The sequence below is a fragment of the Psittacula echo genome (assembly GCF_963264785.1).
Source record: "Psittacula echo genome assembly, chromosome: 2".
NCBI lineage: Eukaryota > Metazoa > Chordata > Aves > Psittaciformes > Psittacidae > Psittacula > Psittacula echo.
Genome location: NC_137737.1, coordinates 9,337,213 through 9,364,553, shown reverse-complemented (window position 1 = coordinate 9,364,553; position 27,341 = coordinate 9,337,213). Strand labels below are relative to the sequence as shown.

At 38.2% G+C, this 27,341-nt stretch overlaps 1 protein-coding gene across 1 annotated transcript in view; it reads left to right on the top strand.

Moving 5' to 3' along the window:
* The window catches only part of CNTNAP2 (contactin associated protein 2), a gene marked incomplete at its 3' end in the record, with an annotated part of 1,031,819 nt that overhangs the window by 331,716 nt on the left and 672,762 nt on the right, over nt 1-27,341 (top strand). The window contains exon 3 of the mRNA XM_080639583.1: nt 7,201-7,394. Within this exon, the coding sequence (XP_080495709.1) occupies nt 7,201-7,394 (194 nt within the window). The remainder of the gene's footprint in view (nt 1-7,200; nt 7,395-27,341) is intronic.

The following is a 27,341-nucleotide window of genomic DNA, read 5'->3' as shown; positions in this document are numbered from 1 at the left end:
GCTCTTCAAACTCGTGAAAGGAAATCCCTACCCTGAAGATAGGGACTGAATCACAAATCCAGGTTTAGTTAGAACAGCAGAGAACATAAGAAACAGAACAACAGATGATGTTTATGATAAGGAAATTAAAAATGTTTATTTGTGCTAATACAAGGAGAATATTGTTTCAAATAGCTGTATATGGGGACTGGAGTCTCTTTGCTAGAGGGCTGTACATAAAACAGTAAATGTGATTCTTGTTCAAAGCAGCTTGAACTACAAAGTGCTTAATCATCCCAGATTTCTGTGTATGCAGAACTTTTCTCTATGTGACTAGACCCACTCAATGCTGTGACATTATTTGCTCTGGGTGAAGTTGAATGCTTTACTGTCTGTATTCAGGCAGTCTTTATCTGCAGTGATAAACTGGACAAACAGAGGAAGACAAACCAAACATGGAAATTGCCATGAATGTCCTGCTTAAGCATCATGGTGACTAACAGTGCAGGTAGATTTATGCTGTTTAGAAGTATGTGTCTTTTATATTGTTTTCTAGGGTACTGTAGAAAATGGCTGCCCGTATTTTGTCTGAAGTGCAGTGAATGAATCATCTCAGTATTTCAAAGTTTTCCTTTTTGTCTTGATTTCTCTTTTATGTAGTGGAATGACAAGCAACATCTTGGAAAATAGCAAGGTATCAAACAGTATTGATTTCATACTATTGGAGTGACCTAGAAACTGTTATTTCTCATTGAAAGATTGGGTTGTTTTCCCCAGACAAATAAGCAGATTCAGACTCTAACAATGTTTCAGCTTATTATTACATAATTATTAAAAAAGGCTTATTCTTTTGTTCCCTTGCTGAAAGGCTATAGAAATGTTCTATGATTTGATAAAGTAATCCCTTGAATTATAACTACCACAAATCCTACATCTTCCATCTATAGCTTTTGATAGTTTGTTTTCCAATTAAATTTCTGACTAAGGATCTCCACCTTCTTTCATTCACGTCATTGAAACAGAACACTAGACTTACTGCAGTACTGGTATTTTTTATTTTGTGATTTGAAGTAGGGAATGATGAACAAGTGTGTCTAAACCAAGAATAGATTATTCTAGTGCAAATTAATCATTCCAGTTCTCGTCGTGAATGAATATTGAAGTGCCAAATGTCCAAAAGAAAGAAGATTTCTAACTGAAATGGAACAGATGCTTTCAAAATTCAGCAGTGTGTCCCTCCTTATAGATCTGTAAGCTCAGTAGCATATGAAAGTTCTGATAAAAATCTAAAATCAGTAAGCCGACCCCAGCTTACTGAAAATTTGTAAGGGGGGAATGATAAGGAAAAAGGCCAACTTGTCACGTAGGCTTTCTTCTAGTCAGCAAACGGGAGCTTGCTCACTCAACTTCAAATAAGGAGCTGAAATATATAATTAATTAAAAGGAAGAAATTATACATGAAATTTTGCAAAAGTAGGCCCATGTTGACTTGAGTCCTTTATATTCACAGAAAATATATTAAGTGCTGTCTTTTAGATGTGTCATGTAGAGAGAGGCTGTTTTTCATATTGCTTTCAGTCTCAGGGAAATTAACCTTTAGAATAAAATCGAATAAAAACATGAGGGGCACTGGGGGTTTCATAATTAAAAAACAAAATGAAATCTTTGAACTTCAGCTTTCATAATGATGCTAATGCTGTTTGTTAGCAATGGTCTTTATTTGGTGAAAAATCATGTAAAGATTCAACTTCCACAACTTCTTAGAATTCTGAATATAGTTTTGTGTTTTCTGCACCACTGTGTGTGTTTTTCAGTGGTAAACTCATTACACATTGGTTGGTCTGCAGCAGGAGCAGTTCAAATGACTTTCTGTAGCTTATTTTGAAAGTAAAGCTTTATGAAACTTTTCCTTGCTGCCTTAATACCACAGAAATGCTCTGGCTGGCTTTGCTGATTAAGACTTTCAGGCTTTTCTGCAGTGGGAACTTTCTTGGATGTGCAAAGATATGTGGGCCACATAGTGATGACTTTACTGTTGCTGAACTTGCAGTCCTCTGCTATCTGCTATCAAAGGTTCATGTACAGTGGTCCTTGAGCAAATTGAAATTAGTCATTCTGTTTGTGGTAGAGTGCTATACAGTATAAATAAAAGTAGTCAGTGACTCTCTTAGTTACTTTCACTGAGTCAATTACCTTGCCTGCTTAGTGGACGAATATGTTTAATCACAACATATTCTGGAGTAGCATAAAAATAAGAAGCAGATACTGTCTGAAATTGTATTTATTGTACCATAACTGGCAAAGAACTGCATAAATGCTCCTTACCTCTTCAGTGAAAGCAAACTATATTATTTACATATGTTTAATATCTTTTAAATGCATCATAGTACCCAGAGGAAATCTGGAGAGGGACTTATTACAAGGGCCTGTAGGGACAGGACAAGGGGGGGAGTGGCTTTAACCTGACAGAGGGGAGATTAAGGTGAGGCATTAGGAAGAAGTTCTTCCCTGTGAGGATGGTGAGGCCTTAACACAGGGTGCTCAGAGAAGCTGTGGCTGCCCCATCCCTGGCAGTGTTCAAGGCCACACTGGACAGGGCTTGCAGCAACCTGGTCTAGTGGAAGGTGTTCCTGCCCATGGCAGGGGCTTAGAACAGGAAGAGCTTAAAGGTTCCTTCCAACCCTGCAACAACAACCACTGTATGATTCTGTGATACCATAGTATGTTGTGGCATTTGGCATTAAAAGGCAGTATATGAAGTGAAACAGTGCGATATAAAAAGAACAAGCATTCAATGCCTTTTTTCTGCCATAATAGAAAGTGCAAATAATGCATGTAATAAAATTCAGAATATAGCCTGTAACTATTAAAAATAAACAGTTTACACCAAGGTGTGAGGAATAATACTGTGAATAGCATTTATTCAACAAATTTAGTATACATTGCAATTTCAGTATGAAGTAATGCTCACTGAAAATTACTAACGTGCTGTCATTTTGCTGATTCCTGAAAGATAATTCATTATTCTGACATCATATATTGGCTATAAAAGTAAGTGTATTTCAAATATAATGCCATATTATGGAAATCAGGTTTGGTTTCCAAAATCACTGTTCCTTTAAAAAGACAAAATGCGTCAACTATTTTGTGAGTAACTCCTTTGTTCCCAGTCCAACATCAAACCAATTGCTTAATTCCAGTGAAGAAGCTGGGTTTTATTGAGCGAAATGTTTAGTGATATGCTGATCTGTGAGCGTGTGCATGTTTCTGGAGATGTGAGGGGTTTGTACGTGCTTAGAGTGAATGAAGACACAAATGTACTTCATTTCCTCTGGTGAATTTAGGGCCCTTGCAAGGATCTCCCAGCTGTGAAACTTCTGGCTAATCCAACTTCTTCATAACTTACCTAGATCATGCACCTAAGAGGGACCTTTATTAATCCTTGACTCAATAGAGGTTAGACATACCACAAACATAAAGGAGAAATTATTCAGCTCCCCCAGATTTCACAGCTTGGTGAGTCACAGGGGAAGAGGAAACTTTCAGTTGATCCCCACAGGCTGTTTTTGGCGAATGGCTGATGCCTGCCCAGCCACAGAGTGCTCACCATTCTTTTCCCATGCTGGTCTGCATAGCACCACATTTAGCTACAATCCAGCATGTTTCCCCTTCCTCCTTTGGACTATTTATTCATTTACTTGCTTTGAAAAGTTGGAAGGCAAATGTGAAACTAAGAGAATTAGGTTAAGAAACCAATGGGGTAATATTATTAGCTGCTCCCTGCAGTATTGACTGAAAGTCTTGTCTGTAGCTCATTGGCAATGGTTATATGGCAGGCCATTGTACAGTACTTGTGTTTCCATCTCATGGCCTAGTTCTGTGGTCTAACTTTTTGGAGGCATGATGTGAAGAATGTTTTTTGCCTCTTCTTACGTTTTTAAAAAATAATAAAACAGGAAAGCTAATGTTAGCACAGAATTTTTCAAAACTTTTAAATGGATTTGTATGTGAAGACTTTCTGAAACCTCCTTGCAATTTACAATGAATGAATGAGTTTATCGAAGAAGGCCAAAATCGCATCTCAGTATTATAAATGTATATCATGTTACAAGTATTTTCTTTTAATTATGTGTAACAAAAATCTGTTTCAGTGCAATTTCACATACGTATAAAGTGTAAACCTCACGATGTCTGTTTTAGCCTTCCAACAGCTACAGTATATAATCTTTTGTCAACAGTTGCATTGCTGAAGGACATTTTACTGATGGATTTATCAGCTCTGTCTTGCATAATAATTTTGGAAGGCTCACATTTGAACCTTACGCATTCCTGGAGCCACCAAAGGGTCCTTTTGCAAAGCTGGCTTCTGCACAGAGGCAGCTTCTTATCCTTTGTGTGCTACCAGTCTCAGATATGCCAATTGCACAGGGGTGCTAGGACAGGAAGAGAAAGCAGCCTTTCTGCTATTGTGACAAGTATGTAGAGCTCACTGTTCCAATCTCCTTCCATAATAGTCATGAAGAAATTCTGTTGTTCTTAAATGGCCAGTTACCATTCTATTCATGAATTGAGCCAGTTTGATTTTAGGAATGTGTGGGAATACTTTTCGATGCAAGTATTTTTAGTAAGGGTGTTTTGCTTTGTTTTAATAGGATGTAACTGTTCCTACCCCTAAAGTATCTTTTTCTGTTGCTGAGTATTCTTACCTGTAGTGCAAGGACAAAGCATCTCTTGTAAATCTTTAACATTTTAAACAAATTAATGTCATTGGCAGAGTGTTACACTAATTATTACAATGAAAGGTGACCGCTTATGACATCAATGATCCCGTTGATATCAGAGCATTAAAATGGCCTGTGACCTGCAGATGTTAACACCTGTAGGAGCTGAATGAGCTGTAGAGCTGTCTAAGACTGAGGCAATGCTGCCGCCTAATGATGGGAGTATATAAAATGCAGTATAGCAAGGACTTGCTTGGCAAGCAGTCTGGGTTTGTGACTTCATTTGAAGTCCATAAGCGAAATTAAAGCAAATTGGCCCATAGACTAGACTCTGTGATTTCGAGATGTGCCAGGAAATTTATGTGGTTCAAATATAAACGCAGAAAACCCCTGTAATTAAGTCTGCAAAGTTTGTTTTCTGCACCGTAATGCCTGCTATGAATATAAAGAAAATTATTCTCTAGGTTTTCTCTATATTGGTAGGTATTTTTTTTGTTTCATGTATTTCCAAATACTCATTTTGATCATTCCTGAAAGATAATTCATTATTCTGACAACATATATTGGCCATATAAGTAAGTGTATTTCAAATATAATGCCATATTATGGAAATCAGGTTTGGTTTCCAAAATCACTGTTCCTTTAAAAAGGCAAAATGTGTCAACTATTTTGTAAGTAACTCCTTTATTCCCAGTCCAACATCAAACCAATTGCTTAATTCCAGTGAAGAAGCTGGATTTTACCCAGCAAAATACTCAGTGATCCGCTGATCTGTGAGCGTGTGCACGTTTCTGGAGATGTGAGAGGTTTGTACGTGCTTAGAGTGAATGAAGACACAAATGTACTTCATTTCTTCTGGTGAATTTAGGGCCATTGCAAGGATCTCCCAGCTGTGAAACTTTTATCTAATCCAGCTTCTTCATAACTTACCTAGATCATGCACCTAAGAGGGACCTTTATTAATCCTTGACTCAATAGAGGTTAGACATACCACAAACATAAAGGAGAAATTATTCGGCTCCCCCAGATTACACAGCTTGGTGAGTCACAGGGGAAGATCATGAGGGGAGACGAGGGGTGGCCATGAAGGGATTTTGTGATGGGAACTTGAGAGGGGAGCTCGTGAGGGGCAGGCATGAAGGGAACTCGTGAGGGGCGTTCGTGAGGGGCAGGCGTGAGGGGAGCTCGTGAGGGGCAGGCGTGAGGGGCAGGCGTGAGGGGAGCTCGTGAGGGGCAGGCGTGAGGGGAGCTCGTGAGGGGCAGGCGTGAGGGGAGAGGGAGGGATGGCCATGAGGAGTGAGGGGAGATCATGAGAGGAGAGCAGGGGCAGCCATGAGGTATGGTGGGTGGCCATGATGGGGGATCTTGAGAGCAGAAATGAGGTGTGGCTGTGAGGGGTAGGGATGGCAGCTATACAGACTAGGCCATTATGTGAGGTATGTGAGGGGTGGCTTTGAATGGAGACCATGAAGGACAGTCATGAGGGGAGATGAGGGATGACTGACTGGAGATCATGAGGGGCAGCAAGGAGAGGAAATCAGTTTGCCCTTAGTGACATCGTTTAATGGTGGGCTTGGCAGTCCTGAGGTAATGGTTGGACTCAGTGATCTTAGAGGTCTCTTCCAGTCTAGCTAATTCTATGATTCTATATAATTGTAATATCTATCTTACAATACTTATTGTTGTTTGCAGTATCCAACGACAGTTTTCCCCTCTTTTTTTTTTTTTTTTTTTTTATTTCAAAAGAATAAGGAATTGCATTAATGTCTTTTATCTATGCATCACTGGCCTTCTTTATTTAGAACAGTTCTATGTAGTCTGTGGCTGAGAAGAATATTGTTAATAGTGTTACTGTCAAGTTAATTTATAGACCAATAAAGAGCAATAACACTTCTGTGAGGCATCTGCCAATGTAATCTGGCACAGCTTGTACATGCAGCAGATCAAAGCTGGATCCAGCCGTGCACTACCTGCTCCTTTTTCAGTTCTACTGGTAGATCTTTTTGTTTGTGCACTATCCTGAAACATAGGAAAGCATAGAACCTGCTCTTATTTTCTCCTGGTTTATCTATATTATCTCTTTGACAGGAAATATTATTGAAAAGGTATGCAGAATTCAAGGATGGTTATTGATCTGTGCCAGTTTGCTCTAAAGGAGGATTTCATAGCAAATGGGTCAACCCTTAGAACAATTATAACTTGGCAAAAACTAATACACTGTAGTTAAGGCATTATAAAGGCACTGATTTGTTAGCAGGCAGCCCATTAAATCATTATAATTATGTCAAGAAATGATAAAAGCAACAGAGGTAATGACTTTGAAGCATGTGCTAAAGATGCACCTTAAGAAAAATGCACACTCGTATTTCTCTTGTATGTTTTCAAGTATTTTTGCAGTGCTCTCAGCTGGGCTGCCTTCCAGCAATCAGCATCTTCACAATGTGTTCACTTCAAAGCCAGTGTTTGAGGTCTAAATCTCTCCCCTGTTTCAACCCAACAGGTGCAGGAGGTTGGTCTCCATCAGACAGTGATCATTATCAATGGCTGCAGGTGGATTTTGGGAACAGGAAGCAGATCAGTGCTGTTGCAACTCAAGGCAGGTACAGCAGTTCTGACTGGGTCACTCAGTATCGGATGCTCTATAGTGATACAGGAAGAAACTGGAAACCATACCACCAAGATGGAAATATCTGGGTAAGTGAAATAGAAGCTTATGTTGTTATGTTGCCGATTGACTGTGGTTTTAGGAACTCTGCACACATACAACTTTGCAGTGTTGTTTTTGTGAGGACAGAGCAGTGATTTGCTGAAACCTATGACTGAAGTTGCAGCTGCTGTCAGGTCTGAACCCAGATTAGCAAAACCCATTTGGGTTGATGGCAATTGCTGGAACAAGCAGATAGCTTTTTGTTGTTGGTATTCCTCAGTAAGTGTGTTATGGCTTTCCTTTCCCTGCCTTTTTGTCCTATTAATTTCATAGAGGAAATGTGAAACAGAGATGTAGTTTTGAAAATTGTCCTCTTAAGCGCAACATTTTGGAAGGTAGTTTGTTCTTTGTGTGTACATATGCTGGGGAGCAGTTTTACCATGTATATATTGCTTTTGATATAGGTGTCACAGGGATGTGCTCTTTTTGATTGGATTAGAATTAATTTTCTTCACAGTAGAAAGTTGAGGGCTGTGTTTTGGATTTGTGCTGAAAGCAGTGTTGATAACGTGGAGATGATTTTAATTATTGCTGAGCAGTACTTACAGGGTCAAGACCTTTTCTGCTTCTCACCCCAATCCACTAGTTGAGTGGGCTAGGGGTGCACAAGGAGCTGGGGGGGGGGGGAGAGGGGAACACAGCTAGGAAAGCTGACCCCAACACTATAAGGCATCATGCTCAGTATAGAGCTGAGGAAAGGAGGACGACAGGGGAACATTTGGAATGTTGTTTGGCTTCTCAAGTAGCCATTATGTGTGATGGAGCCCTGCTCACCTACCTGACCATTGGAAGTGGTGAATGAATTCCTTGGTTTGCTTTGCTTGTGTGAGCAGCTTTTGCTTTACCTTTAAACTGTCTTTATCTTGACCCATGAGTTTTCTCAGTTTTCACTCTGATTCGCCAATTCCACCACGGGGGGAGTGAGTGAGCAGCTGTGTGGGGCTGAGCTTCCAGCTGGGGTTAAACCATGACAAGGGATATTTATGCTATAATAATTTTAGAATAAAACATAATTTGAGGGGGTTTTTAACATTTTTTTCATGGAGAAGCTGATAATTTCATTCGTGCTGAAAACAGTAGCCTTCCATTTTGCTGACAGAAATAGATATTATTAGATAACATACCTATCCTTATAGTAGTTGTTTCAGATGGTTATTGTTTTTCAAAAGTAAACTTTGAAAACAGCAAAATGCTATAATTCTTTCTGAAACCAAATCAAATTGGTTAGCTGTTAAACATCATCAGGAGCAATATTGTCAAAACAGACAATGTTGAGCTATTCTAGATTCATGTTTTTGCCAGGTGCTTCTTTTATTAAGGTCTGTTATTCAAAATGAATGTCAAATACAGAGTATAAGGTGAATGGTTTTATCTGTACAAGAGAAACTTGCTTAATATGTGGAGTACATAGAGGCAGTCATTTCTTATTACAGCATTGATTTATTGAAAAAGCTTCCTCAATGTGCCAAATAGGATTCTGAAAGAGGGAGGCAATAATGCCAGGGGGACAGACAGGAGTGAAGAGAAAAACGTTGTTGCTGCTTTAGATTCCTTCGGACTTGGTCACATGAATGTTGTTCATTGGGAAGAGGGAGGAAGCCTATGCTTAAGCTTGATAAATATTACAAGTTTTTTTTTAAGGCACCTTATGTATATAAGGATACTCAGGTTCTTTGTGCTTGAATTATCTTGGATGTAGAAAAGCCTCAACAACTATTATTGAAATAATGACTAATTTGTCTCATGGGAGTGGGAGAGCTGGCTGGGTGAAAAATACAGATAGCAGAACAGTTAGGCTGAGGAAGAATCTGTTCTTAATACCTTGAAGGAGCAAATCTTTTGGCATCATGGAATTTGGTTAAGTTACATCTGTGACTGTTTGTTTTCAAAGTGGCCTATCTATTTGAGGGCTTTGTAGAAAATCTTCATTATCATCTCTTAATATAGAAATATTGAAAGCTTCTTTATGGCAGAATGTTTCATGGGGTTTTTTTATTAGCACTTATGTGTTTGGTGAATTCAGGTCAAATGTTACTCTGCTGTTGACCACAGATGTCACTTGGAGAAAACATGTGAGAAGTTACACGGAAGTTTGCTACTTACATAGGGAATGCTGTATCCTTGTATACTTAGCAAGCTGGTTGATGAAGTACTGCTGTTGTTCATGTCTTGAAATTTTTTATCCATACTAGAAAAGCAATTTAAAAAACCTACCCTATTCCAGCTTTCTTTTAAGAATAAAGTTGAGCTACTAGCAAAAAAAGAAGCTAGGGTTCTTGCCTCCTGACTTGCCTAAACCAGCATTGTTTCTGTTGTTTGGTTTAGTGGTGGGTTTGACAGTCCCGGAATTATGTTTGGACTTGATGATCTTAAAGGTCTTCCAACCTAGATTATTCTGTGAGTCTATGTCTCAGCCTTTGTTTAATCTTGAAAACATTGTGCTTATTAGATATTAATAAGTCTTAAACTTAGTAAGTTCCCAAGGCAGGGGAGGTACCTGAGCATAGAGAAATACCCTTGTACCTTTGTAGTAGTGTTACGAGGAGACAGACTTCCCTGATGAGGACATGGGGTGGTGCATGATTTCCCATCACATCTTCCTCTTGGGGTCACTTTGTACAAGATATAAAAAGCAGGAGAAGCTGTGAGGGTCAGGTCAGACCACATGAGCCAAGTGTCTATCCAGCATTGTCAATTTAAAATCATGAAGTCAAAATCTTCTTGACTGAAATGACTGTGATAATCTTAAGAAAATCTCACATGATTCTGATGCCCTTAGAAAACCTTTTGGGAAGTATTTAGCCTTTTCCTTTGGAGTCATAGCTTTTAGAATTTTTATCCACAAGAGAAATGTGCTATGTAGCTTTTGGTTAGTGTGCTTCTTCCATCATCCCCATGACTGACTGTCATTGATTACTGACAATAGTAAATTTAAAATTAAAGAAGAAAGTAAAGAAAAAGAGGAAAATAGAAATGCAGAGTTCAACAGTATTTAATACTAGAGCAGTTATGATATCGAATGATACAGCCAAAGGACGAGATATGAGAAACAGAAGGAAATAAAAATAAAGCTTGCTAGATGAGATGGAGAGAGCACAAAGGAGAAATAATTTCCAACAAAGATCTAGTTAGGAATAAACCATGATGAACTGCATAAAATGCTGAAGTGACCCCTTTCTGTATGCATTAGTCAGGGAGGAAAAGAAGTTCTGTAATTACCTGCTAAGTAGAAGAGAAATCAAAAGGCTCTCAGGAAGTCTGTGATGGGAAAAGTGCTTTCAAGGTGAATATAGAGTAAGCTTCCCAGTTCTGTGAAATAGATTTTCAGACCCCACCTCTCCCAGGCTTTTGGATATTTTCAATTTCCATGAATTTTAATAAGATGAGTGAATGTGGCCTCTTTCCATAAAATGCCTAGCAACTAGAAAATTTTGATCACCTCTCCTATCTTCGCTTTTGTAGTCTGAGATTCTAATTTTAATAGGTCATGAGGTCCCCCTTCAAACAGCAATCCACTGGGGTGTTTCATGTACAAAGTATATCTTTGTTTTGGGATAGATGCTCATTTTGGTTTCTACATCAACATCATCCATCTGTATGCCTAACAGATACACACCAGACTTGATTCTACATATAATACTGCTTCTGTTTCCTAACTCAGATACAGATCATGCAAATGCCTGTAAGCTCTATAGGTATAATAAGGAAATGCTGGCATCTTATGAAAGCATTGAGACAAATAACAAACCTTAGTGGCAGAGGCTGAGCACCTCTAATATTCAAGTCTTCCTTAAAGGACAGTGGAAGATCCTTGGTACAATTTAAGAGGCATTACAAGGTATCATCTTCTACAATTTGATTACTTTAGTGAAACTTGTGATCAGCTCTCATCCATCTCACTGTCTTGTATCTTCGGGATATCAAAGTCAGGCTAATGAAGGAGAAAGTGTAACTGTAATTGAGTTTCAGAAAAACCCAAACAACCAAACTGATGGCAAAGGAGTGCAGACCCTTTCCCATAACCTCCAGATTACATTCTGTAGTTGACTCTTATCTCCAGACCCAGTGAACCTCAGTGGAGGTGCAGAGATGTAAATAAAAGCAGATTTTTCCTTTATACAGAAAATCTAACCCTGGGCCAAGTGGCTGCTGTTTCGGGTGAAAGCAATTATGTTTTCTGGTTTTGTTGTTTTTCTTCGTTTTAATAAAACTAAAATGTATCATACATAATATCTGCTTTTGTAATGTTTTTATTTCTGAAAAGATGTTAAGGTATTACATAGCTTTCACTATGAAGAGTTATTTTTGGAAAGGAACTTAATTTATTTACCTATTAAAGTACTTTTTTTTCTTTAAAAGAAAAAAGAAAAATACTGTTCCTTCTGTTCTTTTTTTGTTTTATGTAAAATTATCAGAAATCCAGCAAGGTAACTGTAAAATGAACTTTGCATTTTTCTGGGCACTGAGGAACAACTTACTGTTTGAGAAATGCAGTCTCTTTATTTGCATGGTTCCCCTTGGTATTGAAAAAAGCAAGTTAGCACAGCACAGTGGATGTAGCTTGCATAGGAAAATGAGCTTGCAGCATTTCAGAGTTTTTTAACATAGTATTGAGCCAAAATTTGTTTTGAAAGCAAGCACAAGTGAGTTGGATGATTAACTTTTTCAAGCTGTGTGAGATTTCAGATGTTTAATACTCTTGGGTGCCTTTGGAAATATCAACCATCAGACAGACCTGAAGTAACATTTAATGTCTGGGTAGATGCAAGGCAATCATCTGCAGCTCTACCTAGCTGAAATTCTGTGGGAGCCATCTGCTTGGTGTTTCTATTCGTCCTGACATGCTAATTTTGGTTAGGTTATTCAGAGAACAATCTGCAAACCTTATCACATTGCCTGTTCCTTCCACCTGCTCTACAGAGCATCATTTATAGCTACCCAAGGACTCACTGCATACATCTTAGACTACAATGATTTGTGCATGGAAGCTGCACAAATAAATTGTAGCATGCACCCTCTCTGTTAGGACATACAAGAATTATTTGCTTTGTAAAAACTTTCACTGCTGTTTCCCTGACAGCCAACTTATTTCCATGACCCTAAGCTAAACAGCATTAATGAAGGATGCTATGAAACAGTTCTTGAGTTTGATGCTTACTTCTGCTCTCCGTTTTTGTGGTTTCTTCATAGGATCTTGAGTAGAAATGTATGCCATAGGAAGATTTGTTACCTTTATGGGCTTATGGGCCTGGATTTTTCATCTTTATTAAAAAAAAAACCAAACAAACCCTATTATTGATTAAATTAGCTTAATAAACCAATTAGTTTATATGTAATTATACTGACTTGCAGTTATGGGAGTGTTTTAAAAATACAAAATGCAATTAGAGTGGTCTGTAACCTGCCACTTCCTGTTGTTGGCTGCTACTTAGAATATCAGATGCTGTGCAGACCTATTTAAACATGGGAGAGTGGTTTGATATATTAGTCAGAGCAAAAGTTTTGACTAGTGTTTATAGCAAGGCCCTGAAGTCTTCTAGGAATGTTGTGAATTTATTGTTGTTTTCTATTTAAGGATTCACTGACTTGTCCTGTCTGGAAGGATTTTTATGTCAGGTGTCTTGCTGTCTCCATAGCAATGCCTGCAAGGTGACCAGTGTCATTTTTAATGGTTCTTAATTGTCCAGGTGTTTTATTACTCGAAACACCTTTTTAAAATTTAAACATTCTTTCCATGGGGAAAAAAGAAATACCTGATTTTTCTCCTGGAATTTCCTGTGTGCTTTTTCTTAATTTCATTATGCCTTAGCTTTCCTGGGTGTTAGGTCTCCAAGCCTCTATCTCCCATGCCTTTATCTTCTAAAGATTGTTCCATTCACTTGTGACAGCAATTTTCACCTTTATGGGTGTATTGAATGAATGAGGTGCTGTAACTCCCACCAAAGTCAATATGTCTCAGCGTTTAATACACATTGCTAACCAATACATTGAGGACCCATGACTGAAAGGGTACGGATACAGGAAAATACTTTTGCTGTAGTGAAACTAAACTCTCTTCCAGACCTAACGTAACAGTCTCTGCTATTATGCCAACAAAAATACATAATATAGTGTTGATAGGTCATCTTTAAAAATTCAGGTAGTTGCTGACAAGGAATTTTTAGAAGCCCTGAAGAACTGTACAGATAAAGATCAGTGCTATTGTGATGAAGCCTGCTTCCTAATCTCTTCTCTGTGTGCAATCTGTTAAGAGAAATTGTATAAAATTTTAATGCATTTAGAGAAACAGACTTGGAGTTATCTGAAATATCATGGCAAAATATATCTATGCCAAACACTGTCACTGCTACAGACTATTTGTATTAAAATGACAAAAGATCTGATGGCCTTTTAAATGATGGAATACTAAGAATAACGCCAAACTGTGATAAACAGTAATGCTACTTTTTAAATCCTGACTTTTTTGCGGGGGGGTGTCAACCAAAAATAGATGCTTTATAGGACCCTAATAATGTATTTCACATCCATCCAAACAGTTTTGGTTAGAATCTTTGAAAGCACATATTTTGTGCAGGAAGACAGACCTTTTGTGTTATTTGTAGAGGAAACATGGGTTCATGAGTTTGCTTATAACTTTAAATAATTTTTTTTTAAGGGGAAGATACACTGACATTTTGGAAATGGATTTGATCAGATGGAAAGTTATGATTTTTTTTTTTTTCACTGTAAGCTGTTCATCCTGTTTATGAGAGAAGGAGCCTATAATTATATTAGGCTATCTCCAGAGGCACAAACAGAACTATTTTGATCTATCACAGAGTATGGATAGAAGACAAAATCCTTCCTGCTGTGGTGGTAGACAGTTTCTGAGCCTTTCCTCGATTCTGTACAGGCCATTAAATAAAAACCAAATTAGGATAACATATTAGAGTTTTGCACTGTAGTCTGCTAGAACATTTCCATTCTCAAGGATTATTTTCTAATCTGTTGTTCTTAACCTGAGGACTAGTTGGCAGTGTTTGTTAAACCATCCAATTTTTAACACAGATATTTAAAGGCAAGCACCTAAATCCATGTTTTAGCTCTCAGATAGCTTGGTTTTCAAATACCTTAGTGTCATCATGCTGCAATGAATACAAGCGTAAGTCCTGAAGCAAACCCACAAAAGTGCATTGTATGCTTGATCAGCTCATCAGTGGAAGCAGTCATAGTCATGGATGAATGGCAGCACATCTGGGCCGACACATCATTCTAAGGCGCTGACTTTGTAGCTGCTGTGTAGCACTGAGCAAGACCCGCACTGGCTGCTGCACTGGGTTTGTGTAACAGGAATGCTTCTCTTTCTCAGCTGCTAGGTACAGAGCTGAGCACATAAATTGGATCTTAAAGCTCCTAGTTATGTAGGGTGTCCTCAGTCCCTTTCTAGAAAGCCTTAACACTTCCACAGATGATTGCACGAAAGCTTGAATTGTCAGTTTTTTGAATTAAGAGATTCTATAGAGGCACGTTTGAATGTCCAGATCAAGATCCTACTGAATGTGACTGAATAAAATGGTCTTCAGCAGTTCCCTTGCTGCTTTTCAGCCCTCTTGTTTGGCTACCATTGTATGTAACTTGTACTATAGCAGAACTGCAGCATATTACCAAAAATCTGCTTTATGGCACTCCTGATATTTTATTGCTGATAGATATTGATATTTATATTTTATCATATATATTGAATTAAAAAGTAATTTTAGCATAGTGTAGCTAATGTTCCATTTGGTAAAAGTATGGTTAGAAATAGAAGTTCTAGCAGTCTCCACAGATTGTAAAAAATAACGTAATCATAATAAAAAATAATGTAATCATAATATGGATATCTTATGTGCCTTAAATTAGAAACCATGGAGTTTCAAATCATGAGTCTTGTCCATTTACTTAGTCATCAGTTGACATTTTCTTAAAATACTCCTGCAGTGTGTTTGATGTACATACTACACTTCGGTGCGTAGCTGCTTGTACTACTGGTGAAAAGTTGATCTGCCAAGGACTTCCTTACTTCCTTCCTATTTTTCTTCCCATGAAACTCTAGAACAAATTGCCTGGAGAGGTTGTGAGGGAGCTGAGCCAAATGATCTGCAGATGTTATTTTCAGCCTTTGATTCTCAGTGGAGACTGAAATTTGCCCAAACTACTAACTGTTGAAATGAAGAGGCAAAACAACTCTTAATACATTCTGTGCTTCTCCCCTCTTTGACACATGTAGCTATCATTTCTGTCTTCAGTCCACAGCTGGCTTCAGTTTCCATAGCAGAGATGCATTATAGAGTATCTCCAATTGTTAGGAAACTTAAAGGAAAAAGACATTGATAGCACCAGTAACCTAATCACAGTTCAGTGTGTTCCTCTTAATAGTGCATTTGCAAAATTGTTTAAGTTCTGATCTAGTAAATGCACTTATGCTTAACTTCACATGTTGAAATTAAAGCAATAAGACTAAGTGTTTAAAATTGAGTATACATGATCAGGGAGTGTGTCCAAGTGTGTTGGTACGTTTCTTGGAAAAAAAGAGCAATGATCTTACTGAAATTCTTTGGGAAGTACCATACTGCAGGTAATAAAAACAGTGCTTAAATACTAGGTAGGTGGAAAGCAGAAAATATTCTCAGTTTGAATTTGCTTGGCACTGGCAAAAGTGAAACTGAACAAAGTTGTGCATCAGTCTTGGTGCTTATTTGACGGATTTTATTTTAAAAGGCTTGGTTTTTCCTTTATTAATGAACATAAAGATCAGGAGAGCACTTTGATGAAGGTGTGCCTTGCAAATGTTAAAATTCTTACACTGGGAGGTGGTCATACACAGCATTATATGTTTCTTAAAATGTGCTTTCGCATAGTCTAAAGATTTGTGTTTGGCGAAATAAATGGGTTTGTGGTAGTATGAGAAAGATGTGGTTGTGTAATGAATTGAAGGCATTTCACTATGTTACTTCTCTTGCTTGTGAGGTTGGCTATGCAGAAAACAGCTTGTAAAAGGTTGTTTCTCATTTGCGTCTTGGCTCATTAGCTGTTACTTCCCAGTGAAGACAGGCATAATTATCTAGGAGCAAGTAATGGTTGAATCCACAAACATTTGTTTCCATGTAAATTTTTGGACTTGAGCACCTGTGGAATTGTACTTTTAGTCTCTGGCTCTCCCTGGAGGTTGGTACTTCTTAACTAGGGAGACTGAGCTTTGCACAGAAAATAGTGAGGTAATGCACCATGGAAGGCTGACAAGTTAAGACCAAGTGCCTGACCTCAGTATCAGCACAGTTGCTGAAGTAAGATTATGCAGAAGTATTTACTTGCACACGTAATCTGAAGGCCCCTTAACACTGGAAAGTGAACTCCTTCCGCCATGAAAATCACTTTACATTCTTTTTCCTGGAATTTAAAAATAAATTTAATAAAGAAAAAAAGCCCAACCAATAACCACCAAAACAAACCCACGTTATTTTGCTGTGTGTAAACTCTGATCAGCTGCAGAGCAGAAATGCATTTTAAGAGGAAATTTTACAATGTTGCTGTTGCTGCACTAAATGTCTGTGGCTATATAGATAACTTCAGCCTAAGGGCTGTTAATCTGATGCCTTTCCTGAGCACTAAAGTCACATTAAAAATATGAAAAAGTTAGACTTAAGCCAAGAGAATTCTTGTGTGCTATTTCTTAAATTTTCCTGTTGCCTGGGATTCAATTTATTTATTTATTAATATTCTCAGACTCCTTAAGATAGAGAATAGTATTCTAGTATTATATTCAATAGTATTGCTATTGCAAGTACATTGAAATAGATCCTATTCAGAAAGATATGTAAGGAATACCTTAACTTTTAGGTGGAATTTAATTCTTGTTGGGTTCAATAGAAAGAATGAGTAAGTTAAGTATGTGCTTAACACTTTCCTGACAAGTTTTGTTTTTCACAGAATCACAGAATATATTAGGAATTGCAAGGGACCTCAAAAGATCATCCAGTCCAATCCCCCCTGCTGTAGCAGGAACACCTAGATGAAGTTACACAGGAAGGCATCCAGGCGGGTTTTGAATGTCTCCAGAGAAGGAGACTCCACAACCTCCCTGGGCAGCCTGTTCCAGTGTTCCGTCACCCTCACTGAGAAGAAGTTTCTGCTCAAATTTAAGTGGAACCTCTTGGGTTCCAGTTTGAGCCCACTACCCCTTGTCTTACCATTGGTTGTCACCGAGAAGAGCCTGGCTCCATCCTCGTGACACTCACCCTTTATATATTTATAAACGTTAATGAGGTTACCCCTCAGTCTCCTCTTTTCCAAACTAGAGACCCAGCTCCCTCAGCCTTTCCTCATAAGGGAGATGCTCCACTCCCTTAATCATCTTTGTCTCCCTGCGTTGGACTCTCTCCAGCAGTTCCCTGTCCTTCTTGAACTGAGGGGCCCAGAACTGGACAGAATATTCCAGATGTGGTCTCACCAGGGCAGAGTAGAGGGGATCATCATACCGTCTGCGCTCTGTGGTATTTTACAGATTGCTTTTTTAATAACAGCTTTTTCTATAAATACTTGCTGGCTTAGGTGTGATAACAATTTTCACTGCCTTTTATGGTGTATATGCTTACACACATAGATTATGAGTTACTTTTTACTAAAACCTGGTTTAGTAATGTAAATAAAAGTAAAAAATAAGAGGTTTCTGAATTGCAGTACATCATTGAGACACAAACCTGTTTAAGTGAGGCATTACTGTGGATTAATAGTGCTCTAACTCTGATTTTTTGTAGAAAAAGAGGAAAACTTGTTTTAATTTTTTTCCAGTCTCTCAGATGTGTTCATCACATTGGTTTATTTTACGTACATAAATATAACTAAAATGACATAAACTTATAAAGCTATAATAAGATTTGCATTTGTGGAGTTGCAGACAAAGTTGGTTCATAGTGATCTTTAAAACCTGACGTGGAACACTCCTCACAACACTGCTTGTCTGCAGTACAAAATACCACAACAGAAGAGTAAATCTTATCTTAGCCATAGGATAAACTAGTTTGAGTTGGCTTGGTGATGCCATTACCAGTTGTAATCAGTTGACAATGGTAACTCTTCTTTTTAAGAAGACCCTGTCCTGGGTTCAGCCGTAGCAGTCATTTTTCCTCCTTCTTAGTAGCTGTTGCAGCACTGTGTTTTTGACTTTCAGCCTGGGAACAGAGCTGATAACACGGATGTTTAGACTGACCAAGGACTTTGTGAGTCTCATGCTCTGCCAGGGAGGAGGAGAAGCCAGGAGGAAGCAGGGACAGGACACCTGACCCAAACTAGCCAAAGAGGTATTCCATACCATAGCACGTCATGCCCAGGATGTAGAACTGAGAGTTCCCGGAAGGGCTGGAACACTGCGGGGTGGGGGTGAGGTACCGGTTGGTGAGCGGTTGTATTCTCTTCCTTGTTATTTCCTTTATCATTATTACTATTAGTGGTAGCAGTAGTGATTTGTGTTATACCTTAGTTATTAAACTGTTCTTATCTCAACCCATGGGAGTTGCATTCTTTTGATTCTCCTCCCCGTCCCTCCAGGAGCGGAGGGAAGAAAGGTGTTGGGGGGGAGGGGAAGTAGACTGCGTGGTTCTAATTTACGGCCTGGGCTTAAACCATGACAATATTAAACACAAAAGTCATTTACTGTGCTGAATGCTGAGTTATGTTACATGCTGATTTTAATTAACATGTTTTCCAGTGTGCTTAGGTAAAGTTAAAGTGGTGCTTGGTGAGCAGTTGTCTATACATTCATCCTAATGACACTGTAGGAGGAAGTTCTTCCTGTTTGAAGGAAGAGTTGCACTGTCAAAATGCTAGGAAGTAGAAGAGTCAAAAAGCATTGTTTTTCAAACTGTTTTTCAAAGTATTTGCAGATTTCCTAAGACAAAGTCAGCATAAGTTTTCTGTAAAACAAAATTATTCAGGTCCATTTTCTGAAAATACTAGAAGAAATGTTATACAATGAATTACCATGATCCTGAAGGTTGTGTATTTTCATGCTTAGGTCAGAAACTAAGATCGTAGGCAGAAGTAACTTTTCTCTTTTTATTTTATTTCTTTTTTTAATACTTCAAGAAAGAATGACACACAGATTTATGGCAAAATCCAGACACTTGTATAGAACTTCTTGTACTGACTGATTTGCAGGGCAAAGTCCTTTTAAGCTTAAAGATGTTGAGAGTGACTGGCAGGTGATACAGAGGAAAAAAAAAATTGTTTTGAGCTCATTGCTTATTTGGCCTTTGTTATTTTGTTCTTTTGAAATATTAATGAGAGTGAGATCAGTTTCTGAAGTGTGACTTCCTTCCCTACACTTTGTTATAGTTTTTAGACAGTTACGAAAGAGTTGATGCGAGCTGGTGATAGGTTCAGTCCTTTCTTAAAACTTTTCATCTTTATTGGTCCATACCACAGATTTACTGGAAATTGAGTACAGTTTTATACACATAGTTTTCTTGTGTCCATCAAGCCAGCCACCTTTGTTCATGATGGATTTTACCAAAGTGCCAGAGAGACAGAAGGAGGAGAGGAGAGGGAGAGCGCTGTTGGACAAACATACTCGAGACATGCCTCTTTAAAGCAGCATTTTCAAAACCATAAAGAATTCATATTCATAAATCAGGTAACTCCCAGCACTCAAAGAAATAAGGCAAAGCTGCTGACATGCACTGTTCTTAAGTTTCCGTAGAGAAAATGAGTTCAAATGCAATCAGCAAAGACTGTATCACAGACTTAAGGCTTTTGAGACTTGAAGATTAAGATTATATGAGACTTAGATTTCTTTGTAGATGTAAAAAGGATAGGACAGAGGTTCTGCAGCAGGGATAAGGGAGTAGGTTAATATTTAGTTAAGTAATTAAATAGTAAAACCAGAGGTGAAACACTGTGTACGGGGAAAAAAACGACAGACCACGTCAACATTGTACCGTGTTAAACAGTCAGACCATGAGAATTCTGCAGACATAAAATGGCTAAACCTTTACTATGTCCAGTGTATTTTAAAAGATCAAATATGATAGTTTAAGGGGAGAGGAGGGAGGGGAAACCGTGTCAACCTCAAGTATTTAATCAGTGGAGAAAAGCCAGGAAAGAGAGAATTTCTGGTACATGAGAGCAGATGCTAACGATAATCCTCAAGCTAAACTCAGTAAGAGCTTTTTGGCTTGTCCAGGCTGTCTGTGTCTGTTTAAAAGAAAAACAACAACAACAAAAGTGTAGCTGAGAATAAAATGGATCAGTGACAAGAGTTTGGTTTTGACTATCTCATTAGACATCCTATTGATTAGATCTTTTCCCTGTATTTTCTTCAAGTGTGTGACTAGTGGAGTGCTTTGATTATTACCTTTCTTGTTTAGCAAGACGTTACTGCCATATACATTTGTTCAAACAGCTTTCAGAGTCCTTATTCTATCATTACTTTCAGGGTTAGGTTGATAGGAAACAATTAAGTACTGCTGCTTCCACTTGCAAAGACCCAAAGGTTGCTTATTGTTTCTCTGGGAGGAATGGGACAGAATAAACTGGTGGTAGCTCCAATCTAGAGATACTCTGTCACTTCAAGATACACTTCCTTTAAAAACCAAGTGCACCAAGAATGACTCTCCCCAGACATGGTGCAATAAAACAGTCTGCCGCTTTTCTAGCTAGATTTGCAATATGAAGGTGTTTTTCGTGTTTGTTTTAGGAACTCTTGAGAATATAAAAACTAATTCATGGCTTCCTAGCTCCTGCACACATAACATTTTTCCAGTCTCCACACTGCCTGATATCTGTGAGGAGTATTTTGACAGTGTAAAGAGAGATGAATACATAACCTGCTGTTTCTTAGCATTTAATGGTTTAAAACTGGTAAATTAACGTTTATGTTGAAAGTCCTTTGGCATACTATGTGTTGGAGTGGAAGAGTTTTTATATAAAGGTGCAGACTCCCTCCCTTCCCCTCCCACCCCGTTAGTACTAGAGCTGTGTAAAAGCTGTAAAATCCAACATTACCGTGAGTTAAAACTATATAAGTAAATACTGTTGTCACAGTTCACTTTGAACGCTAAATGCTTGAGTCCTTGAAATCAGATTTTAAAACACTGATTTCTGAATAAGGGATATAGTCATTAGTATTGTAGTTAGAGCACACAATTTCTATTTATCTGAGGATTGCAAATTCCATAAAATGGGATTACTGAAAAACTACTTATCATGCATGTTTTGTACAACTACAGTGATGTAAAAAAAAAGCAGTAGAGATGAGTAAGCTACAGGAACATCAAATTTCCATCCTATTAGTAACTCATAAAAACATGCAATGGCATTCAAAGCAACTTGTTAAAGTCAATTAACCTACAGATAAAGGCAATACAAAACTGTTCTTCCTGCATCTTGTATTGTGACTTTGAGGTACAGCACTGTAGGAACATGATCATAAATAGCAGAATCACAGAATGGGTTGGGTTGGAAGGGACTTTGAAGATCATCTAGTTCCAGCCCTCCCTACAAAGTGATGTCAGAAATCATATGCAATTTTGTTCTAATGTTTTGGTGTTCCTGGGCGGAATACAAGGGAACATTTCTGCAGGTTTGTTTGGGTTCTCTTCCCCGTCTTCTTATCTGCTTTCTTCTAACGTTAAACTGTAATAAGGTACATTTAAGGAAATAAGTTGAGATTTTCAGTTTTGTTGGGGATATTTACTTAACATTCATATTTCCGAAAACCACTAGGTTTTAGTTGCTCTAATGTGGTTGTACAGACTAAGGTAAGAGCCACTAGCTGTTACTTGCTTTAAAGCATGGTTGTACAGACCAAGATAAGCAACATCTAATCACAATGAGCTTTAAGCCTTGAAACACTTAAAAGGTAGAAACAGGAATATGTCTGATGTGATACTTGAAAGGTTCTCTTCTCTTGCTGTAAACTTTATTGTATAATGTGGGAGGGAGGTTTGCAAATAATGGCATTAATATGCTGAACCTTGTACATTATGGAATATGGTTCAGCATAAAAAACTTGATCTATTAAAAACACCTGTTCCTATGGCAGAAGCGCAGAGAAAGTAAATATCACGGATATGGATTGCTAAACCTTCTTAAAATTAATAGACTTGTTAAGATCTAGGCAAGTGCAAGTGTAAGTGCAAGGTCCTACACTTGGGTCGGAGCAATCCCAGGCACAGCTACAGGTTAGGCAGAGAAGAGATTCAGAGCAGCCCTGCAGAGAAGGACTTGGGGGTGTTGGTCGATGAAAAAATGAACATGAGCCGGCTTCAGTGTGCGCTCGCAGCCCAGAAAGCCAACCGTATCCTGGGCTGCATCAAAAGGAGCGTGACCAGCAGGTCGAAGGAGGTGATTCTACCCCTCTACTCTGCTCTTGTGAGACCTCACTTGGAGTATTGTGTGCAGTTCTGGTGTCCTCAACATAAAAAGGACATGGAACTGCTGGAACAAGGAAGAAATTCTTTACTGAGAGGGTGGTGAGGCACTGGAATGGATTGCCCAGGGAGGTTGTGAATGCTCCGTCCTTGGCGGTCTTCAAGGCCAGGTTGGATGAGGCCTTGGGTAATGGTTTAGTGTGGGGTGTCCCTGCCCATGGCGGGGGGGTTGGAACTAGATGATCTTCAGGTCCTTTCCAACCCTAACTATTTTATGATTCTATGACCAGTGGCGGAGTCAAGGAAATGTAATAGAGATTTCAGTTCTCAGAACTATGTTAATATTTTATGTGGATAGACAATGTGTAATGTCAGTGGTACTAAGGAGATTTTCCTGGTGCTAGCTAGCATTGTCTGTTTACTCATTGTTGAAAGCTGAAGGCCAAAGAGCTACTTGTTTTCATGTGAACCAAAAATAAAACTATTATAAGTATTGTAGCTGATATTAGAAATACATATATAGAGGAAACATTTTTCCGATGCAATGTTTGTAAAGATGGATGTTCTGGATATTTGTTATACCAACCCTGCAAAACTCTGCCACATTCAAATGATAATATCTTGAAAGTTTGATGTGCAAGAAATAGTGGTTAGTTCTGTAGGTCACTTTGAAAAATAATATCTCCAAATTAAGCTCTCTTTGTAGGCTACGGAAGAATTTAGTCATGAGCTCTGAGATCTGAAGTACGAGATAAATGCAAATAAGAATATTTGAATGCAAATATGAACCCCAGCTCTATGTTAGAGATCAGGTTTACATGTAGAAACAGGGAATAGTTCTCTAGAGTGATACTTACCTTCCTTACTTGTGACATTATCCTTTTCTTCTTGCAATTTCTTGCATTGCTCGCTATTCATCTGTTGGTTCATTCAAGAACTTAGTCTGGGGGTTAACACTCAGCAAGCTGTGAAGTGACTAGTGTGTAGTAAATGGATTGTGGAAAAAATAATAGCGTGGTATTAACTACAGGTTATACAGAAATGCCTAATTCTGAAAGTAAGTTACAAGGGCAGTGCAACTTTCAGAAGGTTTTAGTGCATGATCTGGCAATCTTTATATCCTTTTCATTTAGTTATAAGCACGAGTTCTTGTGAGAGTGAGACACAAAGATGCATCGTTTGTTTCTCCCGCTCTCTCTGCTCTTCATATCAATCTTTACTGCTTTCACCTTTCATTGTTTATTACTGCCTTCCTCTTTCCCTTTTCTGTCTAGCAATCATAGTTGGGTTTTGCTTGGTCCACAGTGAGCAGGCTGTATTAGAGCTGCCTCAGCTTCTATGTTAATGTATTCACAGAGCTTCCGGGGTAACAGCTGCCTTTTTTCCCCTCACATTAGGCCACATCTGATCTTCTGTCTTATCCCCTTGTCATCCAACCTCTGATCAAATTCTGCCGGCACCGATGTGTCTGTTCAAAACAGTAAACTTGCTTCCCAGCTCACTCATTTTAGATGAAACTTGAAGGCATATATGGAAGATTCTGTCAGTGGGCAGTCTCGATGTCCTAAGGATTTGAAAAAGTTGTAAGTAACTCAAAGCTGGTTGAGTGGGTTTTTAACTGAGCGTATCAACCTGCCTTAGATGACTTTTTGTTTGTTTGTTTTTTCTCTAATGACAAATCCCATGTCTGCCTTCTGTATCTTAGTGACTGGACCATGAGACCTGATACCATCTTGTCTCATGTAGTCACTGCAATTACTGTCAGTGTCGTACATACCTGTGAACCATCATTCTTGGATTATGTGCCACTGTATTTTTAAATAGACTAATAATTTGCATACAGTCATCACTAAGAATGCTAAAGAGCAAAGGCTGCTCACTTCAGAGGAGTTTAACTTGCAAAAAACATAACCTGTGTGCTGCTGCATCACCAAATACTTTTCATAATGATGCTGCTCTGATACATTATCACTAGTTCATTTGCTGAGAACAATATGACTTATAAAGCCACAAACTAATTTCCTGGCAACAGAAACACCACCAATAACTGCAGCTGTAGGAAAGTGATCTGAGAGTAGAACAGACCAGTTCACAAAACTAAGGGCTTGATAGAAGGCAGCTTAGCAAAAACCGAAACAACTGTTGCTGCACTGAAATGCAAGTGTTTAGGCAAACAAAAACAAGGATAACAAAATCATCATGTTAAGAACCAGATTTCATGTTTTATCACAGATAATGAAATTGTGCATGTTGCGGATCCTCTTGTTTTAGTCTTGTCTCTTTGAAGTTATCTGGTTGATGGAGTTTCTGTTTGAGACCAATCTGTACTCTGCAGAATGCCACTATTGCTATCAAGTATTTCTGCCTGGGCTGCTAAATTTAAGTCCTCTGTTAAACAAATTAGACGTAGCATAACTATTAAGTACTGCGGAAAAATACTCTGTATCTGTAGTCTGCTTTCTCCTGTCACTCCAAGCACTAGCCTTCCATGCCTGGTCTTTACCAACAGTTTAGGAGCTACTCGTGCAAAACCACTTTCACTCTGTGCTTTCTGAAAATAGGTTGCGGCAGTGTTTCTGCTTAGTCATCTTAATCTGAGAAAGCTGCAGTTTTGGGAGTTGTTTGGCCGGGTTATCTTGATGTCTTTTAGATAGGCCTTTTATACAATAAATGAACTAAGATATCACTGGCAGAGTACATCAAACAGTCCTACTTAAATCCCATTTTGCCAGCATAACAATTGGCCTGAAAAAGTACTTGTAGAGATTTACACCGTAATCTTCATAAAATGAGCCTTTACTGAAACTAGGGGGGGAGCAGGGATGTCAGGGAGATTTGCTGCAGTATGATGCTCTGTATATAGCTATTATTATTGGCATTATCCAATATTGGTATTAACTCAAACTTGTCAGTAGATTGCAATTAAATAGATAAACCTGCTGTTGATTTAGAAATGGTATGTCGTAGGATGCTTATGGTGTTACACTAGCAGACAGGAGAAAAAGGAGAAAAAGACCTGCAGAAGGGAAAGAGGGTATTGCAGAAAATAAATCAGTTTTTGACTAAAGAATGTTATACATCTGCTTGCACACTTAAAAATCTTAGTTGTTTTTGAGGTGTTCCTTTAAACCCTTCAGCTGTCCTGATAAAATCCCTGTTTGGAACTCCTAGTTTTAGAGTTCACTGTCCTGTGACTGGAAAATTAATTTCAAACATTGGTTATATTAATCTTTAAAACATCTCTTTGAAGTGAAAATATTGTATATCACTTAAAGTGATTTTTGTAATGAAATGCGCTAATGATAACTTCCTAACTTGAAGTTAATTGCTATTGAACGATAAACATACAGAGGTGTGTACTGTGTAATTGCACTACACAAAGTTCATGAAAAGCAAGATTTATTTTGGCTCCTCATTTGGATTACATTCCTTACCCCAGCCTTGTGCTTTGACGTATTATATGAAATCTTTTTTATCTATTGTTTCAGTAAGCACTATGACCTTTATGTAACCATTTCGGTCTGTCTTGTTCTACATAAATTGCAAGTATTATAGAAGAATAGAAAATTGAAGATCTCTCCTGAAAGAAATTTGCTAAACCAAAGATTCCGAGAAACAAAGGAGCTTGAGGTCATGAAATGCTAACAACACTTACTTAATTGGGGATGTGTCTTCCAACTACAGTGGAAGTTGGATAGCCTTATGAAAGATATTGGAAAGCATTAAGGAGAAATTCCAAGTGTTGTATTCACAGAAACAGTATGAAGCATTCAAAATAACCTGTTGGTCTGAGCAAAGACTACTTGATCTGCCAGTGCTCATTGGGAGGGACCTGTCCTTGGCCTAAAGGGCTGGAAGTTTAATTAATGGTGTGAAGTGATGTTGGGTTAAAAGTTCAATATTAATAAGAAATTTTAATATTCCTAAGTATCACAAAAGCATAAACAGAAGTGTAAAAGACTGAAAAGTTTTCCTGATGATGACTGATACAGGAACAGAGCTGCAATTGGGATTTTAATGCTTAGTAGCCAGTACATTGTAGTTACGTGATGGGTCTTCAGGTAGTTGTTGTTTGTTCCTGCTTGAAGGATGCAAGGATGGGATACACAGTTTCCAGTGGGATTTATCCTGTGCAAACAAACACTGGTAATGGCCATTTACAAGGACAAGATGTTTTCTTGTTGAAGTGTTGAATTTGTCAAGGCTTTTTCTGAGCTATCCATACAAAGGTTGCAAATCAGCAACTAAAAAGGCAGACTACACTAAGAAATCTTATTACTAACACTCACTAAGTGAATTTGATTTATGGAGACATTTTGAACCTGGAAGTGAGATAAAGCATTCAGCAGAGAGGACAGGTTGTTGAAGAGAAAATCTACCATTAATCTTCTAAAAAGGAAGATCTTTCTTTGACTAAATGGAAGGATTTTTTTCAGTGACTAATGCAGCCTCCTGGGATTTATTGGTTTAGCATGTTTTATGGTTTATCTCTCTGGTGACTTCTTCACTGTTTCATGTTGGGCAAACCTTATAAAACAGCATGGACAG